Source organism: Cherax quadricarinatus, chromosome 81, assembly GCF_038502225.1.
Source record: "Cherax quadricarinatus isolate ZL_2023a chromosome 81, ASM3850222v1, whole genome shotgun sequence".
Taxonomy (NCBI): Eukaryota; Metazoa; Arthropoda; class Malacostraca; order Decapoda; family Parastacidae; genus Cherax; species Cherax quadricarinatus.
Window position 1 is genome coordinate 4,909,557 of NC_091372.1, and position 17,136 is coordinate 4,926,692.

Here is a 17,136-nt window from a genome sequence, read left to right on the forward strand (position 1 = left end):
AGGAGAATACACAAATAATCCACATGTAGGAGACTCAAACTTTTGATTTTTTTCTGATTTTCAATTGTAAAATACTCTATTGCTTTAGGGTTTTAAGATAGTTTTGAAACTGGATTTTTTATTGCTATGTAAAAGTTGTAATATTTGGTTGATGTAACTGTTTGATCCTAAATACTTTGAATAGGAACTCTGTATTGTATTGCTTACAGAGTATAATTCTTTTTTATTGAGTGTTTTTGTCATGATCACTTTACTTATATAAATAACAAGATCATATGTAGACACATGAAGAGATTATCTCTGAAATACTTGGATTTTTAAAGTAATTATTCTTTAAGAATTATTTGATTATATTTATTTCAGTTGTTAGATGAGAAGCATATATTGCAACAACAGCAGCAGCATTTGCAGAAACAGCAAGCACAACCCAGTCAACAGCAGCAACAGCAGGTGCACCTACAACAGCAATCACATCAGGTTCTCCAGAGAAATCAAGACTACGAAAAACAGCATGCACCTGATAACACAAAGATATATTCTCCTACGGCCTTAATACATTCACAGCCCAAACCCATGTCTGCAGAAGAACGAAGAAAATTTGAGGTAACGAATAGTGATAATATTAAAATAATTATAACCCAGTTTTGTAACTTATATTAAAAAAAAATCTGCCCCTCTTTTAAAAACTGAATGAATTAACATTATAGCTTCTTATCTTTGATCTAAAGTTCAATGAATTCTTAGGATATATCCTATAGGTTATTATTATTATTACAGCCTCTTATCATTGACCTACAGTTCAATGAATTATTTTAGGATATATCGTTTAGGTTTTTATGAATAGCTTTTCAAGGTGTATTCATAATGTATGTGCAGGGGGCCTCAACTGAGAAATGGCTAAGTTATGAACTAGATTCATCAGAAATAATTTTTAAATTGTTTTAGGAATGCCAGTGTGCAGTTATGAACACATTTCACGTATAACCATCATTTCTAATACCCTGTATTATATTTATTGGAAAATGGGTAGTTTCGAACAATTTGTTCGTAATTAGAAATGCAACTTATATATTTGTTATTTGGGGACTCGGTCCATATTTCTGGGCAGTGTTCACAATTTAATGTCCAGATGCTCGAGCAAATTGCAGGTGAAATAAGCCTGGTAAGTAACTGGAGGATTTAAAAAAAAAAAGCGCTAAACCTACAAGGGTCATACAGCGCAGTAACTGGAGGAAGGTTACCTGATCTTGCAACAGTAGCAGTACTATGTGCAGCCCATAGAGGCTTATATTAGCTGAATGACCTCTGCAACGAATGCTTGTCTGTTAAATCCAAGTGTAGCTTTCAGGAATCTCAAGCAAAGAATCATTTTGAACCTTTTAATCAACAAATGTCAGTCCTATCTTGGACACAATACAGCACCAGTATGAAACCCACACCTGAAAAAACCATGTTAAGTTGTAGAAAGTTCAGAAGCATGCAGCAAGGCTTATTCCAGAGCTAAGGGATATGAACTATGAAGAGAGGCTAAAGGATTTGAATAATCACAAGACAGAAGAACCATGGCACACATGATAATAACATACAAAATACTCAGAGGAATTGATAGGGTATACATGGACAGCATATTTGAGAGAATGAAAGTTATAAACACAGACAAGCTAAAGGAATATCAGGAAGTAATTTTTAGTCTTGGTGAAGTTGGTAAGTGAAATGATCTTGAAGTGGTTTTAAGGGCCCTTGAGGCTAGGAGGGAGTAAATCTGGCAGTCAGCAAGTTGAGGAACAGGGCCAGGACTTGCAGGGGGGTACAGTCAACACATTAGCATTATCCAACATATTTCTTACCTTAACCCTTAAACGGTCCAAACGTATATATTCACTCGCGCAGCGCCCCGAATATTTTGAGAAAAAAAAAATTATAGAAAAAAAAGAGCACATTTCTTTTTTAAGTATTTTAGAATAAAAAAAAAAATTTAGGGTCAGTACTGAGATATGAGGTCGAGAAGTTGGCACTGGGTGCTCACGTGACAGCAACATCAAGTCCTGCCGCTTGCAGAAGTGTTGCCGTTATACCTTTTTTTCTACATATTTTATGTAATTTTTATGTTCTGATAATTACAATTTGTAGTAGTTCTTTTCATTTTATAACCAATCTTTGTTCTGACACTAGTATTAGGTACTGAAATTGTACTCAAACACACTGACAGGTGGACATTTACACCTGCCTTAGCCATTTAATATTGTCTTGGAATATATACAAAGTATTTATATGTCCCAACAATGTTTTGGATATGTGGAAGTATATAATAACAATGAGGAGGAGGAGAATAATACATAATAATAATAGGTAATAATAAGTTCCCTTGAAGCATGAAAAACAAAGTCCACCCCTGACAGTGACATGATGAGATAACAACTGATAAGAGCTGACGTTTGATGAGCATACACGAGGGTGGGGGAGGGTGCAGCTGATAAGAAAAGATTAGGGGTGATATTTGATGAGCATGGCCCTCACTTTGTTTTCGCTGGTACACAAACATGTCTGTCTATCCGTCTAGCTCTCCGTCTCAGAGAGAGCCACAAGACTGCGTCTTCATCATGTTTACTCGCATCTTCAAGCAGAGTATAGCACTTTGTCTGGATTTTTGGGGTTATCCTAGGTAATTTACACTATGCATACTTGTATTTATGTGTACCTGTGAGACAGAGATAGACAGACAGATAGAAAGAGACAGATTGAAAAAGATAGAGACAGACACAGATAGACAGAGATACAGAGATAGACAGACCCTAAACTTGGGGTTAACATCACTTTCCTCTTAAAAGAGGAGTGTTAATATGACATTACATCAGTGAATCTTTGATGTTTGCCGCACTGTTTGCTCTAGCTGGTGCTCAATTTAACTGGCGCTCCTACAAGGTACTAAGTGGTCCCAGCTTTTTTTAATACTGCACACACTGAGTGTTAGGACCCATTCTATGCTGACAAGGCATCTCAGGCCAATCATGCCAAATTTGAAGGCAGGAAAAATAAAACGTATATATACGTTTTGACCGTTTAAGGGTTAAAATAGCTTATTTCTAGATTCATAGGCTATCATTAAGTGATTTCATTGTTTTTTATTGAAAGTGTGCTCCTGCTTTATTGGCTAACCATACTGATACAATTTATGGAACATTACAGCTCAGGAATGCATCTTCGATTATAACATGAATATCTATGGGAAAACAGGTTTATAATCCTGAACAATCAGCTTGTGAACAATTTTCAGGAATGGAGGACCTACTGTACTCTAGAAAAATTTAATTAAGAAAATCAACTTGCCTCGCATGAACTAGTTTAAGTGTTACTGAGATTGTCTTAGTTTTGAAAAGGTAGATGTGAGCTTCTTTTCCCTTAGGACACACCAAAGTTTTGTTAATGCTGCTCCTACACATGCTCTTGAATATAAATTTATGCTTATTCTGATAAATTTATTTAAGAATAAATTTCAAACAAAGCACATGATAAAAGGCACGCCTATAAAAATACACATTTCTTATCCAAATTGTAAAGAAAATATGAACTAACCAGACTTACACCAAGCAATTATATACATATATATATGTATATATTTTTTTTAAACATGCCAGCCATCTCCCACTAAGGCAAGGTGGCCTGAAAAAGAAGGAAAATTTTTCATATAGTTTTTCTTCTATTCACTTTTAATAATTTGTGCAGTACTAGATTCTTCCCCACTTCCTCATGGAGAAACAACCATATACCAAAGATAAATGCATTTAAAATGACAGAAAAACTAAATACAGTAGGGCCCCACTTATACGGCAGGTTAGGTTTCAGGCTACCGCCGTAAAGCGGAAATCGCCATAAAGTGGAACACTTTTTTTTCCACTTAAAAATGCATACAAATACTAGATAACAAGTTTACACTAACATATATTAAGTTAACAATAGAACTAGGCATCAAAAAACAATAAAAAAGTACAATACACACATAGTGCACTCATTACTTACCGTAAAATATTTATAGTCTTAATCTAGGGTGAGACAAGTAGTATTTATTGTAAGAAATCAAGTGTGGTATGTATGGTAGTCAGCCGGGCTACCATACCAGGCCACCCCACCTACACACAATATTCTATTACATTTAAGCATCCCAGAGCGATAAAATGCATATACAGTTTACTCATTACTTACCTTAAAATATTTGTAGTCTTAATGTAGGGTCAGGAGTAAGTAAATGAAATAAATGAGAGAGAGAAAGAATGAGTGCATGAGAGAGGACAGGCACAGAGTTATGTAAACAAACCAGGCAAAGGTAAGTTTTGCAAACAAAGTGTACACGTCTGGTTTGTGTACAAGTTACAATGTGTACAGGTTGTCTCTACATTGATACGGTAGAATAACATGTAACATCATTTTGAGAAGAAATGACGCTCTGAGTGAAGGCAATGGAAATAAGTCACTCTGACTTTTTTTGGTTATCCTAGGTTCTCTACACGTATGCTGTTTTTTTTTTTTTTTTTTTTCCAACAAGTCGGTCGTCTCCCACTGAGGCAGGGTGACCCAAAAAAGAAAGAAAATCCCCAAAAAGAAAATACTTTCATCATCATTCAACACTTTCACCACACTCACACATTATCACTGCTTTTGCAGAGGTGCTCAGAATACAACAGTTTAGAAGCATATACGTATAAAGATACACAACATATCCCTCCAAACTGCCAATATCCCAAACCCCTCCTTTAAAGTGCAGGCATTGTACTTCCCATTTCCAGGACTCAAGTCCGACTATATGAAAATAACCGGTTTCCCTGAATCCCTTCACTAAATATTACCCTGCTCACACTCCAACAGATCGTCAGGTCCCAAGTATCATTCGTCTCCATTCACTCCTAACACGCTCATGCACGCTTGCTGGAAGTCCAAGCCCCTCGCCCACAAAACCTCCTTTACCCCCTCTTTCCAACCCTTTCGAGGACGACCCCTACTCCTCTTTCCTTCCCCTATAGATTTATATGCTTTCCATGTCATTCTACTTTGATCCATTCTCTCTAAATGACCAAACCACCTCAACAACCCCTCTTCTGCCCTCTGACTAATGCTTTTATTAACTCCACACCTTCTCCTAATTTCCACACTCCGAATTTTCTGCATAATATTTACACCACACATTGCCCTTAGACAGGACATCTCCACTGCCTCCAACCGTCTCCTCGCTGCTGCATTTACCACCCAAGCTTCACATCCATATAAGAGTGTTGATACTACTATACTTTCATACATTCCCTTCTTTGCCTCCATAGATAACGTTTTTTGACTCCACATATACCTCAACGCACCACTCACCTTTTTTCCCTCATTAATTCTATGATTAACCTCATCCTTCATAAATCCATCCGCCGACATGTCAACTCCCAAGTATCTGAAAACATTCACTTCTTCCATACTCCTCCTCCCCAATTTGATATCCAATTTTTCTTTATCTAAATCATTTGATACCCTCATCACCTTACTCTTTTCTATGTTCACTTTCAACTTTCTACCTTTACACACATTCTCAAACTCATCCACTAACCTTTGCAATTTTTCTTTAGAATCTCCCATAAGCACAGTATCATCAGCAAAAAGTAACTGTGTCAATTCCCATTTTGAATTTGATTCCCCATAATTTAATCCCACCCCTCTCCCAAACACCCTAGCATTTACTTCTTTTACAACCCCATCTATAAATATATTAAACAACCATGGTGACATTACACATCCCTGTCTAAGACCTACTTTTACCAGGAAGTATTCTCCCTCTCTTCTACACACCCTAACCTGAGCCTCACTATCCTCATAAAAGCTCTTTACAGCATTTAGTAACTTACCACCTATTCCATAAACTTGCAACATCTGCCACATTGCTCCTCTATCCACTCTATCATATGCCTTTTCTAAATCCATAAATGCAATAAAAACTTCCCTACCTTTATTTAAATACTGTTCACACATATGCTTCAATGTAAACACTTGATCTACACATCCCCTACCCACTCTGAAGCCTCCTTGCTCATCCGCAATTCTACATTCTGTCTTACCTCTAATTCTTTCAATTATAACTCTACCGTATACTTTTCCTGGTATACTCAGTAAACTTATTCCTCTATAATTTTTACAATCTCTTTTGTCCCCTTTCCCTTTATATAAAGGGACTATACATGCTCTCCGCCAATCCCTAGGTACCTTCCCCTCTTTCATACATTTATTAAACAAAAGTACCAACCACTCCAACACTATATCCCCCCCTGCTTTTAACATTTCTGTCATGATCCCATCAGTTCCAGCTGCTTTACCCCCTTTCATTCTACGTAATGCCTCACGTACCTCCACCACACTTACATTCTGCTCTTCTTCACTCCTAAAAAATGGTATACCTCCCTGGCCAGTGCATGAAATTACTGCCTCCCTTTCTTCCTCAACATTTAAAAGTTCCTCAAAATATTCTCGCCATCTACTTAATACCTCCCTCTCCCCATCTACTAACTCCCCTACTCTGTTTTTAACAGACAAATCCATACTTTCCCTAGGCTTTCTTAACTTGTTTAACTCACTCCAAAATTTTTTCTTATTTTCATTAAAATTTCTTGATAGTGCCTCTCCCACTCTTTCATCTGCTCTCCTTTTGCACTCTCTCACCACTCTCTTCACCTTTCTTTTACTCTCCATATACTCTGCTCTTCTTATAACACTTCTGCTTTGTAAAAACCTCTCGTAAGCTACCTTTTTCTCTTTTATCACACCCTTTACTTCATCATTCCACCAATCACTCCTCTTTCCTCCTGCCCCCACCCTCCTATAACCACAAACTTCTGCCCCACACTCTAATACTGCATTTTTAAAACTATTCCAACCCTCTTCAACCCCCCCACTACTCATCTTTGCACTAGCCCACCTTTCTGCCAATAATCGCTTATATCTCGCCCGAACTTCCTCCTCCCTTAGTTTATACACTTTCACCTCCCTCTTACTTGTTGTTGCCACCTTCCTCTTTTCCCATCTACCTCTTACTCTAACTGTAGCTACAACTAAATAATGATCTGACATATCAGTTGCCCCTCTATAAACATGTACATCCTGGAGCCTACCCATCAACCTTTTATCCACCAATACATAATCTAACAAACTACTTTCATTACGTGCTACATCATACCTTGTATATTTATTTATCCTCTTTTTCATAAAATATGTATTACTTATTACCAAATTTCTTTCTACACATAGCTCAATTAAAGGCTCCCCATTTACATTTACCCCTGGCACCCCAAATTTACCTACTACTACCTCCATAACATTTTTACCCACTTTAGCATTGAAATCCCCAACCACCATTACTCTCACACTTGATTCAAAACTCCCTACGCATTCACTCAACATTTCCCAGAATCTCTCTCTCTCCTCTACACTTCTTTCTTCTCCAGGTGCATACACGCTTACTAAAACCCACTTTTCACATCCAATCTTTATTTTACTCCACATAATCCTTGAATTTATGCATTTGTAGTCCCTCTTTTCCTGCCATAGCTTATCCTTCAACATTATTGCTACTCCTTCTTTAGCTCTAACTTTATTTGAAACCCCTGACCTAATCCCATGTTATGTATGATAATCTATGTAACTACATTTGTGTATACCTGAATAAACTTACATACGAATATAGTCGGACTTGAGTCCTGGAAGTGGGAAGTACAGTGCCTGCACTTTGAAGGAGGGGTTTGGGATATTGGCAGTTTGGAGGGATATGTTGTGTATCTTTATACGTATATGCTTCTAAACTGTTGTATTCTGAGCACCTCTGCAAAAGCAGTGATAGTGTGTGAGTGTTGAATGATGATGAAAGTATTTTCTTTTTTTGGGGATTTTCTTTCTTTTTTGGGTCACCCTGCCTCGGTGGGAGACGGCCGACTTGTTGAAAAAAAAAAACGAAAGGAATAATTTTCTACAGTTACCCCGAGGAACACATTTTCTCGTGTTGGATTAGAGAAGGTTATTCTTGGCGTCACTTGTACAAGTTATCTGGCTACCACATCTCATATTTGTTTATTTATTCTATTGTGGGGTGTATTTATCATCTTTTTATGTTATGTATCATGTTTATTATATAATTTTGAAAAAAATATCATGGATGGATTAATGAAAATGGTATATTAACGTAATATACGACATTTAATGAGACTCGGTGATTATTTTTAATATGGCGTCACTTGTGCAAGGCATCTGGCTACCACATCTCATATTTATGTTTATTTCTACTGTGGGGTGTATTTATCATATTTATATGTTATGCATCGTGTTTATTATATAATTTGAAAAAATATCATAGATGGATTAATGAAAATGTGTATATTAACGTAATATACGACATTTAAATGAGACTCGGTGATTATTATCATTACTAATGTGACGTCTGGAGACATAAGAGACTCTTACTGATTTTAACCCTTTGACTGTCGCAGGCCCCTTTCTGAAACAGTCATTCTATGTCTATAAATTTTTGAAAAAAAAATATTTTTTCTTATGAAATGATAGAGAATCTTTTTCCGATGGTAATGACACCAAAAGTTCAAAATTTGGTCGAAAACTCCCGGAATTACGCTCCCGCGAAGTTAGCGGTCTCGGCGACATATGCGTATTGGCGATTCCTCCGACTTTGAGCCCTGTTTTCAGCCAATTCCATTGTTCCAGTTGACCAAACTCATAGCTATTTCTTTAGAACTCCATTTTATCTATCAGCTGAGTACAAGAAACCACCCATTTACCAATTTGAACTACCCAATATAGTGGTCAGAAATTGGCAATTTCACGCAAATTAAAAAAGATGCCAATTTCAAAATAGGGTACAAAATAAACAAGGTAGACATTCTTGGCACTAAAATAACATATCCTCTGTTCATTAGTCACATCTCTAGGCCCCTCTTATATTATTATTGCTTTCTATTTTGATTTTTAATTCATACAAAAAAAATACAAAATTTACTGTTATGCAGACTACTGCATTATTGTAAAAATGGTATAAATAATATCAGTGCACTAGTGAAAGAATATTAGACTCTCCAGTTGACGTGTATTGGACGTGTGGTGTGATTTGTTTACTCCTGAACATTGGTAAAAATCAAACATTTCCGCTACTTTGAGCTCAGTTTCAAGGTCGTTTTCATTGTCAAAGTATTGAAAATCATCTCTATTTCAGTAATATGTTTTCCATTTTATCACCTAAGACCATGAAAATGCGAATACAATGATAAATACTATATGAAAATACACCTCAAAGTCAGCATTTTAATCCAAAAAACGATTAGTTTTTTTTTTCTCATTACGCACTGTTATCATGTGGGAGTTCGAACACGTGGATTGGGTAAAGTAATACTCACGTAGGCTGGTAGTACGTATAATTACAGATAATGTGGAGAGCGCCCTTACAGCCGTAACCTTGTCTCCTTGCTCCTCTCGTAACACTGACTGGCCGCCCACAGTACCCATATGTGAGGGGGTCTTTGAATACTGCCAGGTCAGCACAATACGAGTTCAGACAGTGACTCAGGCAGAGACGGTTGGTCGTGAGTCAACTGGCACAGTGGTTACTGGTAACTGGTTACTACTACTGAGAGCTCGGCGACGCTAACGTATGTCGTCCCGACATACAACTAATACAAACTAGAGATGGCAGGTATACGGCTTGGGCTGATTCTATACAATGTCAAAGTACACAACAATTAAACATTATAACATACATAAGTAGAACATTGGAATGGAAGCTTACGTAACTGAAACTGTAATGCAATACAAGGTATAATATAGCACAACTTAAAACTCAACGTTGAGATTACACAATAGAAGTGATAAAAAAAAATTTGATCGATTGATCTGTATTCATGTGATCTACGGATTCTGAGGGAGGAATATATACAAAGAAAGAGTGTTTAACAGAAAGGCAGATTCGGTGCACTCAAATCTAGACTGTTAACTCTCAGAATGCGGAGAGAACATGAACACAAAAAAAAAATTCTTGAATACTGATAAGTTGATACTGTAATTATTCATCTATACAGGTTATTTACATTTAACCCCAACTCTGCTAGGGTGAGATTGACATATGCAGAATGGGTGTCATCTCTGGGAGGATCAAACTCTGTTGCATTGGCTAACTCATGCTGTATTTGAGGCAAATCTGAATTGGAAGTTACAAATGATACTTGAGGATTTCTCAATACCTGTCGTGTACGTAGGGAATAACGACATTCAGGTTGATCATCTGACTGAGTATCAGAGGAAGAGAGTACAGGATCAGGAGGATTGTCAGAGTCTGTCACATTAGTCTGGGTTGGAACATCATTATCATCACATACTAACTTCATATGATCTAAATGCGATTCTTTATACTGACCAGTACTAATCTCTCTAACCTTGTACTTATTACCAGTGAGATGTTCAACTACTCGATAAGGACCAACAAACTTTTGATCAAGCTTTGGCATTGCAGACGTTTTGTTAAAGTTAATCAGCATAACTCTCGAACCTACTTTGATTTTGGATGGCTTTGCTCGAGTGTTTGCGACTCTTGTAAATTCAGCTGTTGATTTATGAAGTGTTTCACGGATTCTTCTAAAAACACTTTGAGCTAAGCTGGTACGAGTTGCTATGAAATCATCAGGGTTGTAATTTGGTTTCGGATTAGAATATAACAACTCATAAGGCAAACGTTTATCTACACCATACAATGCATAATGTGGAGTGTCACCTATAGAAACATTGTAAGCAGAATTTATAGCACACTGCACATCAGGTATAACTTCATCCCAAGTTTCACTGTTGGGATTGATAGTGGCTCTCAAGACATCAAGTACTTTCTTATTGGTTCGTTCCGCTAACCCATTGCTGGCAGGATGATGAGGAACAATGGTGGATTTAGAGATCTTGTACAAGGTACACAAATTTTCAAGAATCTCATTACAGAATTCACCTCCATTATCTGTTACTAGTGACTTAGGGGTGGTATGCCTGCAGATAATGCGTTCTTTAAACGCTTTAGCTACTGTCTCGGCAGTCTTATCTGCAATAGGAACTAACTCACAATATCTGGTGAAATGGTCTACCATAACACACAGATGTTTGTTACCTTGGAGGGAACATTGGAAATTAGTTAACAAATCTAGCGCAACTCTTTCCCACGGTTCGCTAGTAGTTGGATATACTTGGATTGGATTAGGACCATTAGCATTACCTTTATGTTGCATGCAGACACTACATTTCTTAACATACTCAGAAATATCAGTTGCCATACGAGGCCAAAAGTATTTCAATCTGGCTTGTTTTACTGAACGATCCATACCAGGGTGTGCAACACCTGGTACATCGTGAACTAGCTGTAAGGCTACATTCACTAGTGACTGTGGAATTACTAACTGGTATACTCTTCTGCTAGGAGTACCCAACTCGGCTGTTCGATACAGTAATTCTTGGTTCATGACAAAGTCACTGATGGGTGCTGGTGGCTTCACAGTCAGAATAAGATCTTCCTGGAGCAGGAATCGAATCACACCAGACCACATGGGATCTGTTCGTTGAGCATTCTTTACATCTTCAGCACTAAATGGAGGGTCTGCAGTTACTATACTAACATGTCGCGATAAGGCATCTGCGACTACATTTGACTTGCCAGGTAAATGCTCAAAGGTGGGATTGAACTCTTGGATAGTTAAGGTCCATCTGGCTAACCTTCCAGTAGGTTGTTTGTTCTGGAATAAGGGTATCAGTGGAGCATGGTCTGTCAAGACATGAACAGAGTACTGATAAATAATGTCTCGGAAGTGCTTTAAAGACCATACTATTGCTAAAGCTTCTTGCTCAGTTACTGTATAACTACGTTCAGCCTTCGTAAGGACTCGGCTAGCAAATGCAACTGCGTTGTACTTGCCATCGGTCTTCTGAGCTAGTACGGCACCTATGCCAATTGAACTAGCATCAGTTGTCAGATAGAAGGGCTTAGAAAAATCTGGAAATTTCAAAATTGGAGCAGATGTTAGCTTTTCTTTTAGAGTTTGGAATGCTCTTTCTTGACGGAAGGTCCAAACAAAAGGAGCATCTTTCTTAAGCAACTCAGTTAGAGGAGCAGCTATGGAAGAAAAATTGGCAATGAAAGATCTATAAAAACCTGCTAAGCCCACAAAGGATCTTACGGCATCAGCAGTTTTGGGAGTTGGAAAATTTAGTACTGCAGTTACTTTACTTTGGTCAGTCGTAACCCCTCTAGGAGTGACTACGTGACCAAGAAACTTAATTTCTGATCTGAAAAATTGACATTTAGACAGTTTGATCTTTAAATTGGCTTCTTCAAGCTTACCAAGTACTACATCAAGTCTTTTCAAGTGTGTATCCACGTCTTTAGACATGACGATTACGTCATCTAAGTACACCATAAGTGCATTACCTATGAGACCTCTAAAGATATTAGTCATGAGCCTTGAGAACGTGATAGGGGAAGATCGTAATCCAAACGCCATACGGAGGAAGTGATAATGACCTGTAGGAGTGGAGAATGCAGTTAGCTCTTGGCTGTCCTCGTGAAGAGGGACTTGCCAAAACCCTTGTAACAAATCCAGGGTTGAAAAGACTTTGTTATCTCCGATATTACGTAAAAGATCACCCAGTACAGGGAGTGGAAAGCGATCTGGAATGGTTTTCGCGTTTAACTTCCTAAAGTCAATCACTGGGCGCCAAGTACCATCCTTCTTAGGTACTAGGATCAAGGGTGCATTCCAAGGTGAATTGCTAGGTGCAATAACTCCATCATCAAGCATTTGATTGATCAATTCTTCTGCGACAGCAACTTGTGAATGAGGCATTCTGTATGTAGATAGGTCTAGTACCAGGTTCAAGTGGAATACGATGGGACAATAAGTTCGTTATACCCATCTTCTCACCTGGTAAAGCAATGGCTTTACGACGTTTGTTCAACAGAGTCAACAAACGCTTGACTTCATCTGGGAAGTCAGTGGGAGCTAAGTCTTTCTCCTCAACTGGTGGAACAGAATCCAGTGAAGTGGATGAGGTCTCCCCGGCAGAAATAGCACCGACCCACTGGTCAGGTGACAACTCATCCTCTACCTGAACAGGGTAAGGATAGTGAACAAGGTCAACAAGATTGGTATTTGCTCTGAGGCGAACACTGTGACCAGAAGTGTTGGCCAGGAAGAAATGGATCTTACTATCTCTTACAACATGTAAGGATGGTTCAACAAATAGACCTTTTACTTTGCAGGAATCACTGTCAACTAGGACGTTATCACCATCTGGAACACTAGGAACAACTACAGACACGCTAGTGAGAGCACTAGCCGCAACAGAGACGTCTTTCTGCAGACGGCATGTGACATCAACAAGAGATGGCATTACTAGTTTCAAGTAATCGTTTTCTGACAAGGCATCCCCTGTGGAGAAACTACTACTCGAACTAGCAGTCATTGCAGGGATAGGTTGTGCACTCAAGGCAATCTGAGTGTCCTCGGACACTTGAGGCATCGGACTATCCTGCAAGTCTGAAGGTATAGGTGGAACACTGATGGGAGTGACAGAATTACCAGTGCCTGACCGCTTGGGTACGCTACTGGAGAATGCATTAGCTTGTAAGGACTTAATCCGTACATCATACTCTGCAGCAGTATAACAGATTTCTGATCCAAGCTGGTAACCCCAGAATGGAACGATCAAGTCGTCAATTTGGGCATGCCATCGATAAGGGTCGAGCACAATGCGTAAGTCTCGCATGGAAGCAAATCCCAGTAGAAGGTCACCAGGGAAAGTAATCTGGTCGACAACAAGGAAGGAAGCAGTGAAGTCTCTACCTTGAATAGAAAAGGTTAGGGAAGTCCGACCTCGGACACGCAGGTGAGAACCAGCTACTCCACTAAGGGAGGACACATGAGTCGGTTCTACGAGAAGGACATGTCGTAACTGCTTATCCTTAAACAAACTAGACCTAATAATATTGACTTGCGCACCAGAGTCCATGAACAAATGAACGGGCGCATTATAAACAGATGCTTTCACTATAGGGCCTATGGTTGCATTGGAAGTTATGTGCAAACAAAAAGGTGGATTGTCATCAGAAAAGACTTGTTCCACTTCATCCCCAAAATCATCTATGTCAGAGACATGTGAAGCAACATCATCAGCAGGATTGTCATTCTCGAGACTGCTTAAGGCTTCAAAGGAATTGTGAACGGGGATGGTGTACTCATTATCACCTACTGTCACCATGGGACGGTTTGACTGGGGCGCTCAAATTCCCCCAAATTGGAAGAACGAGCCTGGTTCTGGTTAGTTTGAGAATTGGAAGAATGAGCCTGGTTCTGGTTATTTTGAGAACCACGATATCTGTTTCCTCTACGGGTTCTGCGGTTGGAACGGCCACGGAAAGACCTAGAGTACTGAAGGTTATAGAGAGCATTGCACTCAGATGTGTCATGTCCATGTATTCTATGATAAGTACAGTAGGGAAGATCTGGGTACTCATCATCAGTACGACGTCTCTTAGGGTAACTATCAGGACAATTAATTGCAATATGGCCACGGAAACCACAGTTATAACAATTCCGCCGACTATGGTTACTGAATGTACTATGAATACTACGAGGTGTATAACGACTCTGTACACTGGTTCTTGGTGATCTCTGAGATGGTTGACGACCACGATTTGTCTCTGTGGCGCAAACAAGAGGTGGTGCAGACTGAGGCATAGGTGTGAAATTACTTTTAATACATGGGAAAGTACCCTGGGGGCACAAGGAACGTACATGATTTAAGGCTGTAAGTGGTTCCATCGTCACAGTTGGAGGATGAGCCTCATAAGCACACACAGAAGCAGGTGGCATTAGTTCTTTAATTGCTCCAAAAGCTGCTATTTTAGCAAACGGTTCTGTGAATGGTTTAGCCTCTTCAGGGAGGAAAGCTGATGACTGGACAGCATTGATTAATGATGATAAAAGTTTGTCTAATCTAACAGCAAATGCACTCAACGATTCATTACTCATGGGTGTAGCATTCACTAGTTCCCTAAGAACAACATATGGATCAGCTGTTTTTACTGGGACAAGGAAAGAACGAATCAGTTCCTCATATTGTGACCACTTAGTAAGATTCCTGAAGTCTCGCATACTTAGTAAGATTCCTGAAGTCTCGCATATCAAGGAGATCAACAACGTGAACAGCAGCAGGGGATCGATAAAGAGCTTCTTTAGCAAGTCTGATAAGACTTTCCTCAGAAGGAGGACCTTCAACTAGAGCACTAGCACGAGAACGAATGGCCGCAAACCATGCTTCAAGACTATGTACATGGCCATTGAATAAAGGTAACGCATCAAGGGAATCACGAGTATAACTATAGTATCTCGGTGTCTGGGTCGGTCTGTCAGTCACTAAGGAACTGTGAGGACTGATGACAGGGGCAACAGTAGCCTGAGAGGTCTGAGTATCGACATTCACTAAAGTATCACTTGACGGTATGTGAGACATAATGGCAAAATAGCACGAGAACAAATGAGGCAAAAATAATGAACAATAAAAATGATATAAAATTCTAGAATTGAAATAAAAGAGATGCAACTAATTCTGCAGAAGGAATAAAAAAAATGTCTAAGATACACTGCAAGAGGAAGGACAACTCAATGTGAAGGACTATTGGCCAAGATAAAAAATTTACATTGAAATATACAAGTAAAAATATTACTGGAGACTGAATTAAATGCAAAATGAGCTGTCTTTACTCTTGCTAATAAAGAAAGTAATTAATAAAATTTTAAATCAATTTAAAAAGTAGAAAATAAAATTACTAAATTGTTAACTGGGAAATTTAAGTATTTTCTAAGAATGCATAAACAAAATTAAAATATAATTCATAAAAATATTAATAAAAGAAAATAATTCACTGCAGAACAAGTGCAACAAAATAAGGTGTAGAAATAATCACTGCAGTAATAAAGTGTCACTGGGAAAACTCAGGTTAAATAATGAAATAAAAAGATGAAGAAAAAACTGATTGAACACTTTAACTCTTAATTGTAAATTAGACAAAACAATTTACTCAGAGTAAAGAAAACACTTTACGTTAAAAGTAATTGAAATTGCATCAAGAGTGAATTTGTTCAAAGAAATATAAAAATATGAATAAAATAAAACAAAGGAACAAAACGGGTAGTGTCACACTTACAGTGGCAGGGCACACAACACTCACGTATAAATTTTTTTTTTTTGTATATTCTTACAACAAAATCTTGCTGTGACTGATACGACAAAAATTTGCTGGCAAAAATAATGGTACACAGTCTGCGAAAAAAATTAGAGGAATGAGACACTGCTGGCATACGAAAAAAGACACACATAGAAATAAATGGATAATTTGGTATACTGGGGTGAATATCACTGCATGAAATACAATGACAATTACTGGAGAATACAACGCTGAAAGAATACAATAAAAAAAATGAATCACTTCACACAGGGTGACTGATTGGTACACTACACAATAATACTTACTACAGACAGGAGTAGCATAAAAAAAACACAGATAAAAAAATATAAGATGAGTGAAAACACTGAAAAATATTGTAAAAATAACGAGTCAAAGAAAAACTGAGTCTACACTGAAAACACAAGGTTTAGAGTACACAAGAAATTTACTATAAATGTCTCACACACGCAAATGTCTTTAAATGCAAGAAAAATGTCTCTATCACTGAAGTCTGTAGTAGTCGGGTGATGACTGGTGATGAGGAAGGTTGTCCTGCACGGTGATGACGCCGACACTCACACTGTCGTCGTGAAGAAATGCGCTTTCTCGGTGGACTCGCATAATTGGCTTATCGTCGGCGCTCACCTACAATCTCTTGACCAATTATGTGAGCCAAAACAGTATTAGGACCCGGTACAAGGGTGCAAACAACCACAGGTAGATGGGTGGGTGGCTGGTGGTGGGTGGTTGGTGGTGGGAGAGCGGTGGGTGAGATGACTCTCGCTGGCGCGCAACGCCCTCCACTCTACCCACGAAGGTGGCTTGATAAGCCACTATGCCACAGGAATGGTGAAAACCACTCTTAG

General features: G+C 38.4%; 1 protein-coding gene across 3 annotated transcripts in view; it reads left to right on the top strand.

The window, feature by feature from the left end:
• hpo (serine/threonine-protein kinase hippo) overlaps nt 1-17,136 on the top strand; it is a 304,676-nt gene that overhangs the window by 267,430 nt on the left and 20,110 nt on the right. For all 3 annotated transcript variants that reach the window (XM_070102292.1, XM_070102291.1, XM_070102294.1), the window contains one exon: nt 364-603. In XM_070102292.1, the coding sequence (XP_069958393.1) occupies nt 364-603 (240 nt within the window). The remainder of the gene's footprint in view (nt 1-363; nt 604-17,136) is intronic.